This window comes from Anolis carolinensis, chromosome 2 (assembly GCF_035594765.1).
Source record: "Anolis carolinensis isolate JA03-04 chromosome 2, rAnoCar3.1.pri, whole genome shotgun sequence".
In the NCBI taxonomy this organism is placed as follows: domain Eukaryota; kingdom Metazoa; phylum Chordata; class Lepidosauria; order Squamata; family Dactyloidae; genus Anolis; species Anolis carolinensis.
In genome coordinates this window covers 202,098,642-202,122,335 of record NC_085842.1, presented here as the reverse complement: position 1 = coordinate 202,122,335, position 23,694 = coordinate 202,098,642, and the positions used below count along the sequence as shown (strand labels likewise).

Below are 23,694 nucleotides of genomic sequence, written 5' to 3'. Positions count from 1 at the left end.
TTTTGGGATGTATTCAATGAAAAAGAAGCCGAGAAACTACCCCCGCATAGACCTTATGACTGTGCCATTGACTTGGTGGAGGGGGCCCCGATCCCGCGAGGGCACCTCTACTCCCTGACTGAACCGGAGCAAGAAGCTCTCAGGGAGTTCTTAGAGACAAACCTCCGCAAGGGGTTTATCAGACCCTCTCAATCCCCAGCTGCTTCCCCAGTGATGTTTGTGAAAAAGAAGTCAGGGGACCTACGCTTAGTGGTGGACTATAGGGCATTGAACAATATCACTAAGCGAAACCGATATCCACTGCCTTTGATCTCGGACCTCTTAGACCGGCTTCGAGGGGCCAAGGTTTACACCAAACTGGATCTTCGAGGAGCTTATAATCTAGTTCGCATCAGGGAAGGGGACGAGTGGAAGACCGCTTTCCAGACTAAATTCGGTTTATTCGAGTCCCTGGTCATGAATTTCGGTTTAAGTGGAGCTCCCGCAACGTTCCAGCATTTTGTCAATGATATCTTTCAGGATTATCTAGACCGGTTCTTGATTATCTACTTGGACGATTTTTTGGTGTTTTCTAGATCACAATCAGAGCATGAGAACCACGTCAGAATGGTGTTACAACGATTGCGGGATCATGGACTTTATGCCAAGCTGGAAAAATGCGCTTTTGATCTACAAGAGGTAGATTTCCTGGGATACCGTGTCTCGCCACTAGGGCTCACCATGGACCCGGCAAAGGTTTCAGCAGTATTGGAATGGCGGGCGCCAACCAACAAGAAAGAGGTGCAACGTTTCTTGGGGTTCGCGAACTACTACCGCAAGTTCATTCCAGACTTTGCCCGCTGGTCTGATCCAATCACCAGCTGCATCCGTGGGAAACAGCCTTTCCGCTGGACAGAGCAAGCAGAGAAAGGATTCCAGCAACTAAAGAAATTATTCACGTCCCAGCCAGTCCTCCAGCACCCAGATCCTGAAACCCCTTTTGTCGTGCAGGCGGATGCCTCCGATGTGGCAATTGGGGCTGTACTCTTACAACCAGTGGGAGATCATCTTCACCCTTGTGCCTTTTTACTCCCGTCAACTGACCGCACCAGAGAGAAATTACACTATTTGGGAAAAGGAACTTTTGGCCATAAAGGCAGCCTTTGAAACTTGGAGACATTGGTTAGAAGGGGCCAAATTTCCCATTGAGGTCCATACTGATCATCGGAATCTAGAGCATCTAAGAACTGCCCGCAAGCTAAATCAGAGGTAACAACGCTGGGCTTTATTCTTTGAGCGTTTTAACTTCCAAATCCATTATGTAACCCCAGCCCAGACCAAGCAAGCAGATGCTCTGTCACGGAAACCGGAATATGCAGCAGGGCGCAAAGAGACCTTTGAGTCCCAACTGCTGCAGCCCGAGAACTTTGCCACGCTCACAGTGGGAAACACCAAATCCACTCTAATTGAATCAACTCCCTATACTCCAGGGCCCCTTTGTGCTCAGGAAATCAGGGCCAGTCAACAAGCAGATGCCTGGGCTCAGGACCAACTTCGCCAAGGACTACATTTTCCCTTCTCGCTTAAGGATGGGTTACTTTGCTATAGAAATCGTGTCTACATCCCTCCAGGACCGGGCAGGGAAAAGACACTTCGTCTGAGTCATGACTGCAAGCCAGCAGGGCATTTCGGACTATTTAAAACCATGCATTTGATCCTAAGAGATTTCTGGTGGCCCAAGATCCGCAAGGATGTGGAAAAATATGTCTATACCTGCCCGGTATGCCAGCGTTCCAAGACAAGAAGGGAGAGGCCCTCAGGGCTATTGCATCCCCTTCCTACACCATCCCGTCCATGGGAAATAATTTCTGCGGATTTTATCACCGACCTACCACCTTCCTTTGGATTCACCACGATCCTAGTGGTGGTGGACCTTTTTACCAAATTAGCCCATTTCATTCCCTGCAATGGCCTCCCCACGGCCAAAGAGACTGCAGATTTATTCCTTCAGCATGTTTTCAGACTACATGGATTGCCCAAGAGTTTGGTCACAGACCGTGGGTCTCAATTCACCTCTCGTTTCTGGAAAGCACTACAAAAACTACTGGGCATAGACTCTCGTTTATCTTCGGCTCACCATCCCCAAACGGATGGGCAAACTGAGCGCACCAATGCCACTTTGGAACAATACCTTCGCTGTTATGTAAACTATCAGCAGGACAATTGGGCTTCCCTGTTGCCGCTGTCGGAGTTTGCCTACAACAATGGTGTCCAGGCTTCAACTAAAGAAACCCCGTTCTTTGCAAACTACGGCTTCCATCCACGTTTCTTTCCTTCTGTCATTGAAACCTCAGAAGTCCCTGCAGCAGAGGACTGGCTGCAAGAACTCACAGCGGTGCAACAACTTTTGCTCCAGCAACTAGATCAAGCCAAGGAGGACTATAAACGCCACGCTGACAGTCATCGCCAGCCGGGCCCCGAAATCAAGGTAGGAGACCGGGTTTTCCTGTCCACTCGTTTCTTGCCCTCCCACCGTCCCTGCCGGAAGCTAGATGCCCGTTTCATTGGTCCCTATCCAGTGGTGGCACAACTAAACCCCGTGACTTTCAAACTCCAACTTCCGTGCTCTATGCGCATTCATCCAGTGTTTCATCGCTCCCTGCTCCTTCCGGCGGATGGTGTGCGCCCTGATATAGACCGGCCGGCCCCCACTCCTGTTTTGGTGGATGGGGAGGAGGAATTCGAGGTTCAGGACATTTTGGATTCTCGCTTTCACCGCCGCCGCCTTCAATATCTCATTGACTGGGTGGGTTTTGGCCCCGAAGAACGCTCTTGGGAAGACGCTTCCACAGTCCATGCCCCCGATTTAACCCGCCGCTTCCATCAGACCTACCCCACCAAGCCGCGGCCTCGCGCCTCGGGGAGAGAGCCCTATTTTGAGAGGGGGCTTGAGGAGGGGGATAGTGTGATGACTCATGGGCCATGTAGTCCCGTTCCTAGCGCTGTTGTGACAGATGAAGAGGAAAACTTGGGTTTTCCACCGTTTCAGCCAGAATTGGAACTTTCCCAGCCAGAATTGGAGCCCTTGCACCTGCAGGAGGTTTGTCTTCCAGAAATCTGCCAAACAAGCCCTGAGTCAAAATCTCCCCCATTTTCTCGCCGTAATTATTATCAACAACAAAAAGGAGTTCAACAGGCTAATCGCAGAAGCCTGAGAATCGCAGCCAGGCATTCAGCTGATTAAGCCTGCTTCCATGAGAAACTTTAGGGAGTTATGCATCTGGACACAGAGATTGACTTTCGGTTCTGTTTCCCCAGAGAAGTGTTCTTTGGTGGGAAAACGAGACCCTATTTAGGTTCTTTGCCCTGTAGGAATCTTGCGGAGTCAATTCGTCAGCAACTGGAGTAGGTTGTGTGTGGACAGCGCTACTCCCGCTTCCAAGCCTTCGTTCCCGTTTCCAAGCCTTCGTTCCCGTTTCCAGCCTTGTTTTGCTCCACGGACCTTGCCTTGCTTCCTAGGACTCAGCCTTGCTTTCCAGGACCTTGCCAAGTATTTACCACGGATTTTGTCCCTGTTCCTCGTTCCTTGTTGCCTTGTATCAAGCCTTGTGTTTCAAGAATCAAGTTTACTTTCTAGCCTTACATCAAGTTCCTTGGACTAAGAACCTTGTCATCTCCCCTCACCTTGCTTGGCAAAGTGAGTGTTTCGGTTATTGGATTACAACTTTGGACCTTAATATTTTATATTGGACATTGTTTTCCTGGACTATAATTGACCTTTCCTGAAAGGTCTTCTTCTGAACTATATTCTACACTTATTTTTATTGACTTTACATATTTCCTTAATAAAGATATTAGATAGATTCTGGCCTCTGTGTATGGTTATTGGTGCTCTGCAGCCTGGGTCGTGACAGATTTGGTGAAAACAGCAGTATGGATTCACTAAATCTGATGTAATATTCTGACCAAGAAAGTAGTGAAAGAGAAAACATGGTCTGACCTAAGGTCACTTGACACTAGCACTGTAATTCCATTCCTGTGGAACCCCAGGATTTGTAGTTTGCTGAGGTCCGGGAGCTCTCTGGTTGTGAATTCCAAATACCTTGGACAGTAGTTGTCAACCTGTGGATCCCCAGGTGTTTTGACCTAGAACTCCCAGAAATCCCAGCCAGTTTACCAGCTGTTAGTATTTCTGGGAGTTGAAGGCCAAAACATCTGGGTACCCACAGGTTGAGAACCACTGACCTAGGATGTTTGCCATAGAATGTTTACCATTGCAATTAATGTGGAATCGTAGTTTTATAACTATAGTGAAAGGAGCCTAGGTTGTCTATGCAGTCAGCAGAATCATTGTGTAGCTTTCCCCCCTTAGGACTACAAGTGAAAAAAGGATGAAGGGGTTGATATTATGGAATACTTCTTCTGTGCAACATTCCCTGTACATTTGGAAAAGTTCTAGGCTAGAATTATCTTGCTATATAGATTAATTTGCTATATTTTGGGAGTTTTTTCTTGAAGACACCCCCCCCCCCTCCCGTAATTTCAGTACTTAAAATCTAGAGGATAGGAAGAATTCTGTAAAACAATATATTGTTTTGCCTTGAAGTTGAACTGCTAATGAGACAAAGCCTTGGCTTTTAGAGTTTTTGTTAAAGGAAGGGAATGGAACTTTTTTCATTGTACATGTAGGAGAAACACAGTATGCTTCTCTGTAGCTTGGCTGTAGCATAAATCCTAAAACCAGTGTTTTAAAACAGCTAATTAATGATAGTTTTAAGAGTGGTAATAGATCGAAACCTTGTGTTTTAGGTTCTTGTCCTTACAGCACTTTATTAATAGCACTGTTTCTGACTTTCTCACTGTAAATGTACTTACCCCTTCTAAAGAATCTAAATCATATCTGTGTTCCTCTAGTTTAACCTGTTTCTGTGTAGTTCATCTTACTTACTGTCTATCTTTATATTATACTGGTTAATTATCTACTACTCTGGATTTTATGAATTTCTTCATGTGCAAATCCCTGCCGTTTAATATAGTTCACTTTTAAAGAGATTCTTTTTTGCCTTTGAGTTAACAAAGCTTGGGTCTTTTATAGCAACACTTTCAGATATGTTCACTATTCTGAAAACCTATTAATTTTTCTGGGAAGGTATCTTCAAGTTACATCTTCATAAAGATATTCCTCACTAAGCTGTATTTATTTCATGGAAGCCCCAAATACATTTGTTGCAAGGAGCTTTAATAACCCCACGTTTTAAGCGCTTATGTTCACTAAGGTACATTTGAAAACATGTGGATAATGCCTGGTGAAATATTTAATAAAAAAGAGGAGATGATGATTATGAATGCTCACTGGATGGAACCACAGGACATTGATAGCCTCTTGTTTCATCTCCAGTCTTCCAAAAGCAGAATAAGTTATGCAAAACAATGGTTCTGTTTTGCTTCTCTTACCGTGTATTTACAAATAGGTGGGAGCAAAATTAGCATTTGCCTTTCCATGTTTTGAGGCACTACCCTCAGAAAACCCAGCCAGAAAGAACAGTGGTAAGGGGTTAGTAGATGACTTCTCATTCAAAATACCGGCAAGGCCAAATATTCTCATCTATTTTTTATGCAGTCCTATATATAACCTGCCCAGTTCATTCTTTGCCAGATCCTGCCAGATACTGTACTGATTTAGCATAGATGGTGGTCTTAGTATTGATAGTGAGTTTTTTCCATGTCAGGAGCGACTTGAGAAATGGCAAGTCGCTTCTGGTGTGAGAGAATTGGCCATCTGCAAGGATGTTGCCCAGGGGACGCTCGGATGTTTTACCATCCTGTGGGAAGCTTTCATGTCCTCACATGAGAAGGTGGAGCTGACAGACAGGAGCTCATCCCACCTCCCAGATTCAAAGCACCGACCTTTTCGTCAAAAGTCCTGCCGGCATAAGGGTTTAACCAAGTGCGCCACTGGGGACTCTTATTGATAGAGGTGAAACAATGTTAATCTCATTCTGCAATTTGTCTTTAGCAATAGAATATCCCCAGCATGCTGACTGACTGCTGCAACATATTTCTAGATATTTGTAGTACAAAAGCTAAAGGAGAGGAGATCTTTGTGGCAGGGCTGCAAATGATTCTTCACACAGCATCCTATAGCTTCTGTTTCCCGGTTTGCTCAAGGAGTTTAACCAGTGATTCAACCTTTGCCATTGACTCTTGGCAACACTGAGAGTTTAGCATTTTAAACAGAGAGTGCAGCCCATATTTTGCTCCACTTCACCCAAAGAAGTCTCTTTCAATTCTCTCTTGCTAGAAGCCTTTGCAAGTGCTGCATGGCTTTTTAAAGAATTTAAGCTTTTAATCTCCCAAATTCCTTCATGCAGACCATTGAGAAGACTTTCCCTGCAATCCTGGTTTTTGTGATTTATTTTTAATTTTTTGCAAAGCCTGCAGTGTTAGGTAATCAGAAGCATTCAGCTTTTGGATGACTGGTGATCACTCCATTCTGCCCAGGAGGCAGAACACTGGCCCATGTTTATCTCTACAGTTATTAAACGTCTTTTAGGTACTGTCCTAGTTTGAGACAGATGTTGGAGAGAGAATGTGGGCTAAGAGGAAAGTGTAACCATTATTCCTATCTGAAAGTTGAGGAAGATGATAGAATGTAAACAAAAAAGAAAGAAGGAAGGTGATAGAATGTATTAAGGTATCTCCTGAATTAATAATCCTGTTGGAAGATCTTGAGCAAAGTTTGGTTTTGTTTATTTTTATCAAATGTTTCTCTTCATATTTTTCAGTTATGCAAAAGGAGATCTGGATATATCCTATATCACCTCCAGAATTGCTGGTAAGGCCACAGTTGCTAAAATCACATATTCTAAAATCACATCCTTAAGCAAAGACTTTGACCTTGACCTAAACCTAAACCTTAACCAGCTTAGGTCCAGGTTATTTGAAGGACTGTATCTCTCTTTATGAACCTGTCAGACATCTACGATCAACTGGGGAGGGCTTTCTCTCTGTCCCACCACCCACTTAATTGCATTTGGTGAGCAGAAGGGAGATGGCTTTTTCGGTGGCTGCTCCCAGACTGTGGAACTCCCTCCCAAAAGAGACCAGGATGACCCCATCCCTGCTGGCCTTTTGCAAGCAGGTGCCTTTGGGGGATGATGAGGGGCAGGCTGTTGGAGAGGTTGTGGGTGGGATTTTGGAGGGGTGGTGAGCTTTGAACTTAATTTTAATTATATGTATTGTATTTTAACTATATTTTAACTTTATATCCATGACACAGATATGCAATTTTTTTGTATTTGACTGTTTTACATTTTTATTTGGTTGTGTCATGTTCTTGTTAACCGCCTTGAGTCCCTTTGGGGAGAGAGGCAGGATAGAAATAAAGAAAAAGAAGGTGATGATGATGATGATGATGATGATGATGATGATGATAAATCAGAAACTCCTCAAAGCACAGCAGACAAAAAAATCAGTGCAAGAAAACCGCACTACAAACTAGAGCTGACAACTGGCACAACAAAACATTGCATGGAAAGTTCCTTGACAAAATTGAAGGAAAATCTGATAAGGAGAAGACCTGGCTATGGCTCATGAATGGGACACTGAAGAAGGAGACAGAATGCCTGATCTTTGCAGCCCAGGAGCAAGCCATCAGAACAAATGCAATTAAGACCAAGATCGAAAAATCAGCTGATGACCCAAAATGCAGACTGTGCAAGGAAACCGACGAAACCATTGATCATATCCTCAGCTGCTGTAAGAAAATCGCACAGACAGACTACAAACAGAGGCACAACTATGTGGCCCAAATGATTCATTGGAACTTATGCCTCAAGTACCACCTCCCAGCAGTAAAGAACTGGTGGAATCACAAACTTGCAAAAGTATTGGAAAATGAGCACACAAAGATTCTGTTGGACTTCTGAATCCAGACTGACAAAGTTCTGGAACACAACACACTAGACATTACAGTTGTGGAAAAGAAAAAGGTTTGGATCATTGTTATCGCCATCCCAGGTGACAGTCGCATTGACGAAAAACAACAGGAAAAACTCAGGACCTCAAGATTGAACTTCAAAGACTCTGGCAGAAACCAGTGCAGGTGGTCCTGGTGGTGATGGGCACACTGGGTGCCGTGCCAAAAGATCTCAGCCGGCATTTGGAAACAATAGACATTGACAAAATCACGATCTACCAACTTCAAAAGGCCACCCTGCTGGGATCTGCACGCATCATCCAAAAATACATCACACATCACACAGTCCTAGACACTTGGGAAGTGTTTGACGTGATTTTGTGATACGAAATCCAGCATATCTATCTTGTTTGCTGTGTCATAATAAAATAATAATAATAATGGTCTTCCCTTTCCTCTTCCTCTCCACCTCAATCCACAGTAATGTCCTTTCCAGCAGAAGGTGTTGAGTCTGCCATAAAGAATAACATTGAAGATGTGCGGTTATTCTTGGACTCTAAACATCCCGGCCGCTATGCTGTCTACAATCTGTCTCCAAGAACATATAGGCCTTCAAGATTTCACAATCGGGTTTGTAAACCTGTATTGCTTTTCCGCTGTTTGTTTGCCATTATGATTTGTTGATTTATTTGTTGGAAGGGGTGAGAGTTAGCATGAACCTGGTGCATCATTAAATAATCTGAGATTGTCAGAGTTATAAAAGGGTGTAGGAGTCAGGCCACTTGGCTTCCCTCCACCAAGGCTAAGTTGAATTGCACAGCCAACCCATGGTAATCTTTCCCAATGGCCATAATGCTGCAAAGTCACAACTATTCTTTATTTCTCTTCCGTTAGATAAGAGGTTCATAGCTTTGGAAAATTCATTAAGGGCAATTTTCACACCCAGAATTGATCTTGGTGACCAAATGAAATTTTTATCTTCGTAGAATCATAGAATCATAGAATAGTAGAGTTGGAAGAGACCTCATGGGCCATCCAGTCCAACCCCCTGCCAAGAAGCAGGAAATCGCATTCAAAGCACCCCCGACAGATGGCCATCCAGTCATATGACACATCTTAGAATCCTTAAAATATAGGGGGGACGTTTTTACTTTTATAGCATGTTTCTGAGTTTCAGCTGGCTCTAGTTGGAAATGGGATGCCAAATTAAATGGGTCTGAACCAGGAAGGCTCTTTGGTGTCTACAGAAAGTCTCTTTGGCACTTCAAAATGGTAGAATGATCACACACAATGCTCTTTGGCATTATAATAGAATGTTGTGTTGTGTTGGTTAACTGGAAGTATATTTTTTACCCTCCTCTCTCCTCATAGCCCAAGGCGAGGTATGACACAGTCAAAACACATAGAAAGAAAATACATACAATGTACATCTGTCAGAACACATCACCGTAAATACATACAACAAAGCATACACCACGGTAGAAAAATTAAAATGCAGCAGCAGTAGAATGCAAATCCAGAACTCATGGTTCAGTCTAGATGGGAAAGCTCCACTATTGTAGTTACTTGAACAACTAACAGATTTTGTGTTTTTTTATGTGATTCATATAAAAAATAACCTTGAGATCCTTGACTGAAAGGAAGGGTAACAGTATGACAAAATATTATGTTACCACATGATCCTTTCTTGTAATATAAGAGACTTTCAGGTTTCTATTTCTGAAGATGTATGGAAATGGATTTTCAGCAGCTTTGAAATACCTTTAAAACTGAAGGCATTTTATATAAATCAGTGCCAGTGTTACATTTTAATCTAAATGGTGCTATGTTTATATGTTAAATTATATTGATGGCTGGAGTTGTGCAAAAATTCAATATACTTAGCCTAGCACCTTCAGAAACTATGGCTTGAATGTCATGAAACAGATGTCAGGTTATCACAGACTTGTTAAACTGTTGAACTGCTTGTTATGTTGTTTTGCAAACTATAACTGAAAGCTCAGATTTTGATATAGTGTAGAGTATTTCAAATATAGTTGTCTTCTTTGCTTTTTGCATGAATACTAACAAGCCTAGAATGCTGGTCATTCTTTGACACTTCTTCATTCTCATATTATTCACTTTAAAGAGCCTTTAAGAAATTATCTTGTATAATACTTGTATAGATTGTGCAAATTTTTGAAGGAAAATGTGTTGCTCCATAAGATGAGGCAGGAGTTTTGCATTGCTGAATGTGTATTTTTGTTGGATACTATACAGAACTGCTCTAGATACTTTGTTACGTCATTCTCACAATGTCTTAAAAGAGCACATTGACGTTTTTGGGTCCTGTGATAGGAGTTGTAGCCTGAAAGATCTGAAGGGCAATAGGTTTCTCACTCTGAATATTGAAATTGTGTCTTTGCTGTACAGTTAGTTCTCTTAATTTCTAGGGTTAGGAGAACAGAATCCTCCTGTAAAAGTGAAAAAAACCCCCAAATAAAAATCACTTTTTTAAAAAACTGAGAGAACATCTCTCTAGGAAAGTTCTCCAGCAAGATTTTGTGAACCTAGACATTCCTAAAGAGCTGTTGTCTTTAAGAATCTCTAGATCCTCCAACATGAATCTATGGTCAACTTCAGGTGGAAGCTGACCAAAGAGTCACATTGGAGGAGACTGAGATTCCTAGAAAGAATTTTTTAAATCAGATCTACAAATGTCAGACTTACATATGTGAAGGGTCGACTCCATTTGCTTTTAGGTAAGGAATGTGCTTGAAATTACCACTCTTTTCATGCTATGTAAGAAGTAGAAATCACATGTTATAATATTTTCCTCTATCTAATATTGTCTTTCTAACAGGTGTCCGAATGTGGCTGGCCAGCAAGACGCGCACCCAATCTTCAAAATCTGTATAGCATTTGCAAGAACATGCATTTATGGTTAAAACAAGACCCAAAGAATGTTTGCATTGTGCACTGCCTTGTAAGTAGCTTGCTATACCTATTGAGCAAAAAGAAACGCTGATTTTATTAAAATTCTGCATGAGTAGCTGCAGTGGATTGAGGACAATAAATCTAACAGAGACATGATAGATCAAACATTTAAAGTAGAGTCCAGATCTTTTTTTACTTTTGTTTGGGGACCCTGTTTCTCTATTTATTGGGGGGCTGCATGCAGACGATATGCCATGATTTAGTCGTATTGTGAGACATAGGTCAAAAGCGAGTGTGGGATGTTAAGGAGCAGAAAGGTAGGTTAACTTTCAAAACCATCTGTACTGATTCAGTTGCAGACATCATTCAAAATTAGGCTGGTGACTACAGGTTTTCCATCTCTGATTTAAATGATGATAGGATTGGAGGGCAAAGCACAAAAGGCTGAAGTCTTGAGGGTTTTTTTCTCAGTTATTTATGTTGAATAGGAAAATCTTTATTATAAAGGTGAGTCATCATGTGTCAAAACCCTGCAAGAGAGAAGATCTTTGGCATTTACACTTTTGGGCATTTTGTAAAGTGGTGAAAACTCCATTTTGTAAGGAAAGAGATTGTGAATTCAGTGGTCAGTATTACCAGTATATACCAAACTATGGCAAATTAATCTGGGCTTGTGCATACAATTCTAGTTTCTTGATTTCACAAAAGATGCAAAGTTGAAAAAGATATAGAAAAGGTCAGATCAAAAGGATAGAACACCTTTCAGATGAGCAAAGACTTATGTTTTTCAGAAAAATAGAGATAAGAAATTATGTCTGGTATGGAAGAAGTAGAGAACCTTTCCTATCCTTCATAATTGAAATTTGTAGATATTTTTCTTCTCCAGACTCAGGCATTTTTGTTACTGTTATGACTTCAGTAATAAAAATGAGGGATTTTTAATTCCTGCATTAAAATGTGGAGATTGCAGATGGAGTTATTTTCAAGGTACCAGTTGGGATACTTAGTAGTACAGTAGAGCCCCGCTTATTTGAGCTCAGTTTATCCGAGTCTCCGTATTATTCGAGGCGCTGCCGGGGGCGCCCCTCCCTCTCTCCCTCTTCTTGAGGGAGAGGGAGGAGGAATTGCCCTGCGATTGCTGCTGCCTAGCAATGCTCGCGGAGTGCTTCCCAAGGGGCCTGAGCTCGTCCCTTGGGAAGCAACCCGCGAGCATTGCTAGGCAGCAGCGATTGTGGGGCACTTCCCTAAACTGGATTGCCTGTAGGGATAATAGGGCCTCCCTATTATCCAGTCAGTTTGGTTATCCGAGATTGAGCCCGCCCCTTTATCTCGGATAACCGGAACTCTACTGTATTTCCAAATCAATACAGGCAGTCTCTGAGTTACAAACATCTGACTCATAGTTAAGGACGGGTATGACACAACAGAGAGGAATCTACCCTTCTGAATGCAAATTCATTTTTGAAAGAGTTATTATGAGAAAAAAGTCTCCGCTGAAGCATTATCACCAATCCTTGATTCTGCAACAAGCCAAATTTTTCAAAATCCAGTTCTCACAGGGACAGAACGTGAGGTGAAATCTTCTGATCAGGGGCACAGACAGCCAAACAAACACCACAGGGGTGTTAACCCTTCCCTATGCTATCCAAAGCTTCTCTCTCTCTCTCTCTCTCTCTCTCTCTCTCTCTCTCTATATATATATATATATATATATATATATATATATATATATATATATACACAGTAGAGTCTCACTTATCCAACACTCGCTTATCCAACGTTCTGGATTATCCAACGCATTTTTGTAGTCAATGTTTTCAATACATTGTGATATTTTGGTGCTAAATTCATAAATACAGTAATTATTACATAGCATTACTGCATAATGAACTACTTTTTCTCTCAAATTTGTTGTCTAACATGATGTTTTGGTGCTTAATTTGTAAAATCATAACCTAATTTGATGTTTAATAGGCTTTTCCTTAATCCCTCCTTATTATCCAACATATTCGCTTATCCAACGTTCTGCCGGCCCGTTTATGTTGGATAAGTGAGACTCTACTGTGTGTGTGTGTGTGTATATATATATATATATATGGCTGGAGTACATACACATTCAACTTAAGAACAAACCTACAGAACCTCTCTTGTTTGTAACTTGGGAACTGCCCGTAGTTTTTGCAAATCACTTTATAATTACTGTTTTTGTTGAGACAATCCTAAAAGTATTACTTCTTCCCTTCCCCTCTTTCTAGGATGGAAGAGCAGCATCAGCTGTTGTCATTTGTTCCTTTTTATGTTTTTGCCGTCTGTTCACTACTGCTGAAGCTGCTGTCTACATGTTTAGCATGAAGCGCTGCCCACCGGGTATCTGGCCATCACATAAGAGGTATAGTATTTGTGCAAGCATTTCTGGGCCAAACATACGGCTGGAAGTGGATGGCATACTTTATAGTTACTGTTGGTTGTGTATTTAATTTGAAATATTTGTTATTTTATTATGTGTTCTGTGATTTTATAGTGTTGTGAGCCGCTATGAGTCCCTGCAGGGAGTGGGATATAAATAAAGTTGGGTTGTTGTATGTTTTCCAGGCTGTATAAATAAAGTTGTTGTTGTTGTTATTGTTGTTGTTGTTGTTATAGAGCCAGGGTAAGTGACCTTTAGCCCTCCATATGTTTTTGACTACAGTTGTTGCAAATGCTTACTCTTGACCAGGGTGGCTGGAGTTGCTGTGAGTTGAAATCTTTGGATAGTGAAAGGTTTCTTATTCCTGATCTACAGAATAGGAAACAAGGGCCATCACCTCCTTACCTGAACTGATTGCATTATGCTCCAAAGTGGTAGCAAACTATTCATGTTGTAACACACAACCACCTTTGAAAAAGGCCAGTTATTTCTTAATATGAACTTTACTTCAGTAAGAGAGGCTTGTAGGCTATCCATTTGTTTGAGCTTGAGGCCAGCAAAACTTTCATGCTAGAAAGCAGGGGATCTTTTGCAAATTGGCAGAGAACTGGTTTTAATGTATTGGATTTTATGGGACAAGTGCTTAGTGTGGCTATATAGAAGGCATGTGGTTATTATTTTTACTATTACTATTGTTATTTATATCCCACTTTTTCTGTTTCAAAAGATATTCAAGGCGGCTAACAATGTTAAAAAACAAAATTAAAATATTAATATTATTCTTGCTCTCCTGCCTCTTCTCTCTCCAAAGAGGCTCAAAGTAGCTAACAATGTTAAAAAATAAAAATGTACCATTAAAAAAAACCCCATAATAACATTGAAATAGAATTAAAAATAAATAACTGATATGAAAAAAATATCTGCATGAATTAGAAAATTCTATATAGACTGATTTACAATATTGTGTGCAGTTGACACAAGTGTGTTGCTATGATGATGCTTTTTTGACAGTATACTCTTTGTGTTTCCATAGATATATAGAGTACATGTGTGACATGATGGCGGACGAACCTATTATTCCTCACAGCAAGCCAATCCTCATAAAGTCTATTGTCATGACACCAGTCCCTCTTTTCAGCAAGCAGCGCAATGGCTGTCGGCCCTTCTGTGAAGTTTATGTTGGGGATGAAAGAGTAGCCACTACCTCACAAGAATACGATAAAATGAAGTAAGTGGGAAACTTAAAGGAAGGGTAAGCATCTACATACCAAATAAAACAAGCTCAGTATTTTCTTCTTCTTCGTTCACATAGTCGTTTCCGACTCTTTGTGACCTCATGGACCAGTCCACGCCAGAGCTCCCTGTCAGCCGTCGCCGCCCCCAGTTCCTTCATGCCAGTCACTTCAAGGATACTGTCCATCCATCTTGCCCTTGGTTGGCCTCTTTTCCTTTTTCCTTCCATTTTCTCCAGCATCATGATCTTTTTCAAGCTTTTCTGTCTTCTCATGGTGTGGCCAAAATACTTCATCTTTGCCTCTAATATCCTTCCCTCCAGTGAGCAGCCAGGCATTATTTTCTGGAGGATGGACTGGTTGGATCTTCTTGCAGTCCAAGGCACTCTCAGGATTTTCCTCCAGCACCAGAGTTCAAAAGTATCTATCTTTCTTTGCTCAGCCTTCCTTATGGTCCAGCTCTTGCATCCATAGGTTACTATAGGGAATACCATTGCTTTGACTATGCGGACCTTCATTGCCAGTGTGGTGTCCCTGCTCTTCACTATTTTATCAAGGTTAGCCATTGCTCTCCTCCCAAGAAGTAAACGTCTTCCTGGCTGCAGTCTGCTTCTGCAGTGATCCTGGCTGCAGTCTGCGTCTGCAGTGATCTTCGTGCCTAGAAATATGAAGTCTGTCACTGCCTCCACGTTTTCTCCCTCTATTTGCCAGTTATCAATAGGTGTGGTTGCCATAATCTTGGATTTCTTGATGTTTAACTGTAGTCCGGCTTTTGCACTTTCTTCTTTCATCTTGGTGATAAGTCTCCTCAGCCCTTTCTCACTTTCAGCCATCAGAGTGATATCATCTGCATACCTAAGGTTGTTAATATTTCTTTCAGCAATTTAAACTCCGGCATTGGATTCATCAAGCCCCACACATCGCATGATGTGTTCTGCGTACAAGTTGAATATATAGGGTGAAAATATACAGCCCTGCCGTACTCCTTTCCCAATCTTGAACCAGTCTGTTGTTTTGTGGTCTGTTCTTACTGTGGCTACTTGGTCTTTATACAGATTTCTCAGGAGACAGACAGGTGACTTGTATTTTCTGCCCTCTCAGATTGGTGACGGATATCTATTTGTTTATTTCTCGGGAGGAGAGCAGTGACCAATCCCGATAAAATAGTGAAGAATAGAGACATCACACTGGCAACGAAGATCCGTATAGTTAAATCAATAGTATTCCCCGTAGTTACCTATGGATGTGAGAGCTGGACCATAAGGAAGGCTGAGTGGAGGAAGATAGACACTTTTGAACTTTGGTGCTGGAGGAAAATCCTGAGAGTGCCTTGGACCACAAGAAGATCCAACCAGTCTATCCTCCAGGAAATAATGCCCAACTGCTCACTGGAGGGAAGGATATTAGAGACAAAGATGAAGTACTTTGACCACATGATGAGAAGACAGGAAAGTTTGGAGAAGATAATGATGCTGGGGAAAATGAAAGGAAAGAGGAAGAGCGACCAACCAAGGGCAAGATGAATGGATGGTATGCTTGAAGTGACTGGCTTGACCTTGAAGGAGCAGGGGGTGGCCACAGCCCACAGGGAGCTCTAGCGTCGGCTGGCCCATGAGATCACAAAGAATTGGAAGTGGCTGAATGAATAAATAACAAAAACCTATTTTTTTCCAGCAAAAACAGACAACCAAAATTTTAGTGGCACCTTAAAGTCTTAACCATTGTTTATTGTGACTTGCACTTTCTCCAGTGACAGTTCTCTTTATTAGACACAGCCTACCAAAATAGGTTACAGTATTTTTCGCTTTATAAGACGCACCTGATGATAAGACGCAGATCGCCAGGAAGGGAGAATGGGGTGATCTATGCTGTCCGCACGCGTCCAGGGAGGGAGAATGGGGCGTCCAGGAAGGGAGAAGGGAGGTCTGCGTCCAGGAAGGGAGAATGGGGCGATCTGTGCCGTGCGCACGCGCGGACGGCACAGATCGCCCCATTCTCCCTTCCTGGACGCAGATTGCGTTTATAAGACGCACTGACTTTTCCCCCCTATTTTTGGGGGGGAAAAGTGTTTCTTATAAAGCGAAAAATACAGTATACTTTATATATTTCTGTCCTGTATTTCAAGAAAAATATTCCCAGGATAGACTCTGCAAAAAGAAAAAAAATCAGGGATAATATGGTCAATATTTGCATTAAATGAAAATAGTGTATTTTGTCATTTTGGTACTCCTACAGAAACAAAAGCGAGACCAGCTATGAGACTTTTTGCTGGGGAAAATTTATTTGCACAAATGTACTGATTCATATGCAGAAAAATACATATGATGCTGCATTGGCTCCTGGGCGAAGGATATTTTTTTCGGCGTAAAACATATTTTCTACTCCAAAACATGGTTCTTGTACAGGAAAACTACATTTCTTCAAACAATATTTCTCTGTCCTCATGTCACAGCATATATAGTGCCTTAAAATTACATCACAATCCTCATTCCCATGCAGTGGTGTAATACTGAAAATAATTACTTGTTCTTGCAAGCAAAGAATTAAATCCCTACAGCCTTCCCTTAGGCTTATAGTTTAAAATATATGAATTGTATTGGAAAAAAACAGGAAAGGAATAAGAAGGGGGAAAACCAAGTGCCAGTACTTGAATTTAAAGTTTTCATAGTAACCACCTGCAATGGAAATATTATACACAGTCTCTGAAAATGCTCGTACATGTGTGATCTAAGTTTGGGATCTCACAAATGCCACTGATCCATGGTTTGTGTTGGTACAATGTAGATTTGTGTTGGTACAATGTAGGTTTGTGTTGGTACAATGTAGACCAAGGTTTATTGATAGGAAGTATGTGTGATTTGCAGTAAATCACAATTATACTTGTAACAAAATTTGAAAGTGGTTTGAAAGTGTTATTCCTGTTTAATTGTGCGGTACTTCCTTTGAAAGTAGTTGTTATACTCCAAAAACTTCCATTTCTGTGACTGCCACAAATTATGCGGAATTGATTGAGACTCAATGAGATATTCATTGAAAAACTATAGCAAAATGTGTTGCATGATGTCCCACAAAAACAAAGTTTTTGCAGTTTAATCATTTTTCCCATGTTTTTATGAGAGAACCAATTAGAAATGTCATTTATAACACAGGAACAAAAATCATGTTACATAGTGTTATTTAACAGCAAAAAAGAGAAATGTCCTACCTTCTAAATAAGGCTGCTGAAAAAAATAAACATTTCAAGGATCCTGAAGTAGATATTTACATGAAAGGACATGTGAGATTGATCTCATTCTCTTTGCAGATTCCTGACCTAGGTATAATCATCATCATTATCATCATCTATTTATACCCTACCACCATCTTCCATAGGGACTTGGGGCAGCTTACAAATAGCACACAATAGTGCCACACAAACATATAAAATACAGTATATCAACATTAAAACCAATAACACATTTAAAAGCAGACATATAAAATTAGCAAGAGCCATACAGTCAATACGTTTGTCAAAGTATAGATTAAAAGAGTCAGCTTTTGTATGTACTCTCCTAATGCATTCATTGTTGCCTTTTATTTTTCCTGTTGTATGATTTTTATATAGATTTTTAATTTGGGAAAAGGATTGCAAAATATGGACAAAGGAAGGACAACTGTCATGTGTTTTGTATATTAGCCAAAACAAACTAAGTTGGCTTCTATCAAAATGTGAACTCAGATACATTTTCCCCACATAGTAGATGTAGCTAATGTTGATCTTCTCAAATAGTTCTCCTTGAATGCCTACATTTTGGCATATTGATATTAAATGCCAGTTCAGCATGTCACAAAAGTGAGCAATCTCAAATGCAGCTTCATTTCTGTGGACCCCTATGTGTAGTTGTTGAAGTCTATTAGCCGCCCCGAGTCCCCGTTGGGGAGATGGTGGCGGGGTATAAATAAAGTTTTATTATTATTATTATTAAACGAGTCTCATCTTTAAAGTCAAATTAAATTAGATTACCAGATCTTTTTATATATTGGCTGTTGCATTATTTGCAAAGTCGTGAAAAAGCATACTCTTGGAATGTCTAAGTTGTCATGGAAGAGGAAGCAGTTGAAGAAATCAAACTGAATATTCATGGTTTTTTTATGAAGTACGGCGGTACATAAGATGCATGCTTTTTTCCTCCCTTGTAGGGATTTTAAAATAGAAGATGGAAAAGCAGTAATTCCATTAGGCATAACAGTCCAAGGAGATGTTCTCATTGTGATCTATCATGCCAGGTCCACCTTGGGTGGCAGACTCCAGGCCAAGGTAAGGTGGGGGATATAGGTGTGTATATTGTGTTCTTGGTATAGCAGTGGCTCCTTATCTTGTGTCCTCCAGCATTGTTCGACCCAAAAGTCACAGATAGCCACTTTTCCTACACCTTTTCTGGTTTGAACACTACCAGTTCTGGAAACTTTGCTTTTGTCCTGATACAGTGCCTTACCTTGGTTAAATGACACCCGGCCCCAGATTATTGTTTGACTTGTAGGATTTGACAGCCTAGGGTTTTACTTTTTCCTTACTATATGGTACTCTGCTGTCCCTATAAAAGGAATGATTTCCTTCTTACAGCTGTGCTAATGCTTTGCATAGCTTGGCCAATAATTAACTGGCCAACACACATTTTGGTGCCTCACATTTAGCCCTGAATCTCCTCTTTCCCCCTGTCAACTCTAGTTTTTGAGATTCAGAACATATTTCATATACCAGTCACCACCTGCTCAATCATAGAAAATCATGATAACCATATCTAAGGACTTAGATCTGATGCAGTCTATCCAATCCAATTTTCTGAATCTGCACCCCAAATAAACCCAGGGACAGGCTAAAAACAAAGACACCAAGAGGGGTTTTTTTTTGGTTGGGATGTGTAATCAGCTGTGGTTGAACAAGCCAATCAGAAAAGCCTTAAAGACATGGTTGTGCACGCAAGCATTTAATGAATGGGAACATTGATTTCACATGGTCTGGACTAAGATTTATGTATGAGGATTTTGGACGAATTGATTTTAACTTGGATACTTTTTAAATTTTGTATAATGTGTTTTTATTCTGTAATGTTATGTTGTTTTTATATGAACTGTTTAGTGTATTGTTTGCAGGAACTGAATTTTTGCCTGTTTATTGTAAGCCGCCTTGAGTCCCCTCGGGTGAAAAAGGTGGGGTAAAAGTGCTGTAAATAAATAAATAAATAAATAAATCATTATTTTGCAGTTCTACTGCAATGCATTCTTCATGGGCCTGCCATCAAAGACAGCTCAGAAGCTGCATTAGTGTAAAATGCAGCAGGTACATTGTTGACCAGAACAGCTTATAAAACTTATGCAAAAAATTAAAATCTGGCTTTATAGTCCCTAGTGATTTTAACCAAATCTTTACTTCTCCGTGGTTTAAAATCTCCTTGAACTTTTTCAATCCCAAAATAGTCTAGTTTAATTTTTAGAGTGTTTAGGTAGTGTTTCAAATTTTGTTTAGTGTTTTAAATTTAGATTTTTTAAAAACTGATTTTATTGTTCATTGCCTGGAGATCTTATGACTTAGGTTGGGATATAAATATTTGAATAAATAATAAACAAATAATCTGAAAGCATGTTCATATAGCTTACAGTTATTGGATTTTTAATTTTTAAAATTTCAGTATGTAACTTTAATTTTTGCTCCTAAAATGTATAGCCTGTCCACACTACATATTTCTAGCACTATAATTCCTCTGTAACTGTTATGGCAACATTTTATGGAATTCTGGAATTTGTAGTCACATACTTAAGACTATAGTTGGCCTGTTTCCAAGAAGAAAAATGGGAGATATGTTCCCAAGGGCTATTAATAAATTATATTGCTGCAGTATTAAATTACTGTGATGTGAAACAAAATATTTCACAGTCACCGTAAAGCCACTAAACAAGAGACAATTATGTTTAATCACCGTTTATTTCTCCTGTGTATATTGATTTACTTATATCACGTGACCTGTTTTTTTTTGTGTTCCTTTGCAAGATGGCATCAATGAAGATGTTCCAGATCCAGTTTCATACAGGATTCGTCCCCCGAAACGCCACAACTGTGAAATTTGCAACGTATGTTGACCCCCTAATTGGGAAGAGCTGCTGAACGCAATTGTAATGAATGCAGCTGCATACAAGTATAATTAATGGGAGAATTAGCAGCCTTCTCCATTTCTATGATTTTTACAATGCAGCTTTCTCTGCACCAGTCCTCCTTGATCTCTGAATGAATGCAAAGGTAGTGACAATGCAATTTATAGCACACTACAAATATAAGATGGGAAGATGGGTTGGAGACCAAAATACTCTGGTTTTTGCAGACACTGTCCCTCTAGAGGTTGCTGGACTGAGATCTGTTTTGGCTAGGATTGTCTTTGTCTGTATTGGTTAGGATTGATGGGATTTGTAATCTGATAGCATCCAGAGGGCTGCACTTTGCACACTTAAGTGTAAAACATTAATACTAGTCTATAATTCCCATAAACCCTATTGACCATGTTTTCTGGAGCTTCTGGGAGTTGAATTCTGAAATATTTGGAGAGCCAAAGGTTCTCCACTCGTTCATTAAATATGTGTAGGCACATGTGGAAGGAGGAGCAGACCTATGCTGTTGGAAATTGCTACCCAACTTATGTGAAGAGTATAGACATAGTAAAGGTACTTCCATGTTTCTGTAAGAAAGGAAATGTGCCAAAAGCATTGTGGTACAGTTCTTGTTTTCTTGTTTGGACAAGTTTTAGTAGATGTAGAATCATTGACTCAGTTGGAAGAGACCATCCAGTCCAACTCTCACCATGCAGGCCCCTGCTTCAAAACCTCCAGAGAACAAAACTCCACCACACTCCCAGGCAGCCCATTCCACTGTCCAACAGCTCTTAATTGTCTGTTCTCCAGGCTAAATACACACAGCTCCCTAAGTTACTCCTCATAGGGCATGGTCTCCAGCCCTTTTATTATTTTGGTCACCCTCCTCTGAACATGTTCCAATTTGTGTTCTAATTAAAGAACAAACAAAACAAAGAGGCATGTGCATTTGTAATTATAAAATTGTTGCAGGTATGATCTGGATGCCTGCGACATTCAGGAGAAGTATCCTGATTTGTTCCAAGTGAATCTGGAAGTTGAAGTGGAGCCACGGGATAGACCCAGCACTGAACGAGCCCCCTGGGATAACTTGAACATCAAGGGTTTAAATCCCAAGATCCTTTTCTCCAGCCGTGAGGAACAGCAAGAGATATTAACAAAATTTGGTAAAGAAAAATATTTGTTCCATTAAAATTAATGTCCGTAATTTCAAAGGCTTCCATTGCAGTGTGTCCTTGTGGGGGGCTTAACTGTATCGTGTGTGTGTGTGTGTGTGTGTGTAGTAGGGTGTCGGGGGGTTGTAGGGGAGTAATGTGCTCTAGTATCCCTAAGGATAAGAAATCATGAAAGGGGGTGTTTCTAAATTTTGTGGGGGGTGGATTTTCACCCAATAGGTAAACCTGAACTACCCAGACAGCCCGGGTCAACTGCACAATATGAAGCAGAAGCATCTAAGTCAGAACTGTCTTCTGAAGATACACCTGTGGAACCAGACTCTCCACCCAGCAGTAACACAGAGGCAAATTTCTTCCAAACACTCGATTGGCAAGGTAAGGAAAATACTTTTTTTTTCGTGTCAGGAGCAACCTGAGTTGCTTCTGGTGTGAGAGAATTGGCCGTCTGCAAGGACGTTGCCCAGGGGATGCCCGGATGTTTTGATGTTTTTACCATCCTTGTGGGAGGCTTCTCTCATGTCCCCGCATGGAGCTGGAGCTGATAGAAGGAGCTCATCCGCACTCTCCCCGGGTGGGATTCGAACCTGGCAGCCTTCAGGTCAGCAACCCAACCTTCAAGACACAAGGCTTTAATGCACTAGGCCACGGGGGCTCCTAAGAAAAGACATGTCACATGGAGATGTTGTGTTGCTACTAATTACTTTTGAAAGCATGTTTTCTATGTTGTTCTGATAAATCGTGCAAGCCAGTCCCTTTCTGCAAACTGATTTTCTAAATTATATGATGTAAAAGGAAAAAGAGAAGAAAGGAAAGGAAATTCAGGTACCATTTTTAGAGTTGTTATCATTATAAGGATCATGTGGGTGGAAATAGTTCAAGAAGGGAGGAACTGTCTTCTGTCTCCTGTCAACAATATAGCTCTCCTTCCCATCTGTCTTTAATGCAATCTAATAATGTGACAATTGAAGAAAAGAGGAGCCTTATGGGGACTACGTTTTAGTATAGGCATTCAGACAACACTATTTTATAGTGTGCTTTCAGTGGTGGCACACCCACCTTTCTACACCTTCTTTGAGAAGGCTGTCTGCAGCAATGTTGCTTGAATGGATATTCCAATCCTAATATCAAAATTTCCTCAATGTAAAATCATTTTTTCCCCAGAGAAATGTTGACATCACAACATGGTCCATGACCTGGAGTCAGATAATAATAATATACTTTATTTATAACCCGTCCTATCTCCCTGAGGGGACTCAGGGCGGTTTCCAATGAAAGTAGCAAATAGGCAAACATTCAGTGCCGAGAAACAAACAAATAAATCAAAAAATGGATAATCAATCTTAATATAAAATTATAAAGCAACCAAAAAATGATCAAAAATTAAATATCAATAGACATGACAGAGCACATCACATTAGTTTACAACATATTTAAGAACATGTCCTAAAGGGCCTTAAGATGGTTCATTGGTGATGTCTATTTGAAAGCAGGGTTTCCTAATCGTATTCATTTTTTAGTATGGCTCAACACTCTGCCTCCAGTTAAGGGGACCCCCCAGAGTGCCCAGACCTCATACAAAGATAGTTTACTTCAAATAAAATGAAAAAATGGCTTCTTGGCTTTCCCTATTATGAGGCTAAGGATGTGGTTGGTCCTTCATACATTAATAGGCTTCCATCTGTACAGATCCTTACCATTGGCTCTGAGACTGGCTGCAGTTGATGGTGGTAGGCAACCAAACATACCTAGAGGACTGCCGTCACCCTTCTGTATTTTGCTAGCAGAACTAAAGCAGTAAGCATTTTGCTTGCTTCTGGGTTCCATAGACCTTTTTGGTAGATAGGCATTTCCAAAGCTGCCTATCTTTCCTATGCCTCCCAACTTCATTTGGTGTTGTCCTGAAAGGCCATTTCCTTCACATAGAAATTGGTTCACCATAATCAAAAT

At 40.8% G+C, this 23,694-nt stretch overlaps 1 protein-coding gene across 3 annotated transcripts in view; it reads left to right on the top strand.

Annotated features, from left to right (window-relative positions):
• The window catches only part of gak (cyclin G associated kinase), a 115,755-nt gene that overhangs the window by 61,150 nt on the left and 30,911 nt on the right, over positions 1–23,694 (top strand). For all 3 annotated transcript variants that reach the window (XM_062971543.1, XM_062971542.1, XM_062971541.1), the window contains exons 12-20: positions 6,765–6,814; positions 8,379–8,527; positions 10,740–10,862; positions 13,069–13,202; positions 14,254–14,448; positions 18,632–18,749; positions 20,481–20,560; positions 21,545–21,738; positions 21,967–22,122. In XM_062971543.1, coding sequence (XP_062827613.1) covers positions 6,765–6,814; positions 8,379–8,527; positions 10,740–10,862; positions 13,069–13,202; positions 14,254–14,448; positions 18,632–18,749; positions 20,481–20,560; positions 21,545–21,738; positions 21,967–22,122 — 1,199 coding nt within the window. The remainder of the gene's footprint in view (positions 1–6,764; positions 6,815–8,378; positions 8,528–10,739; positions 10,863–13,068; positions 13,203–14,253; positions 14,449–18,631; positions 18,750–20,480; positions 20,561–21,544; positions 21,739–21,966; positions 22,123–23,694) is intronic.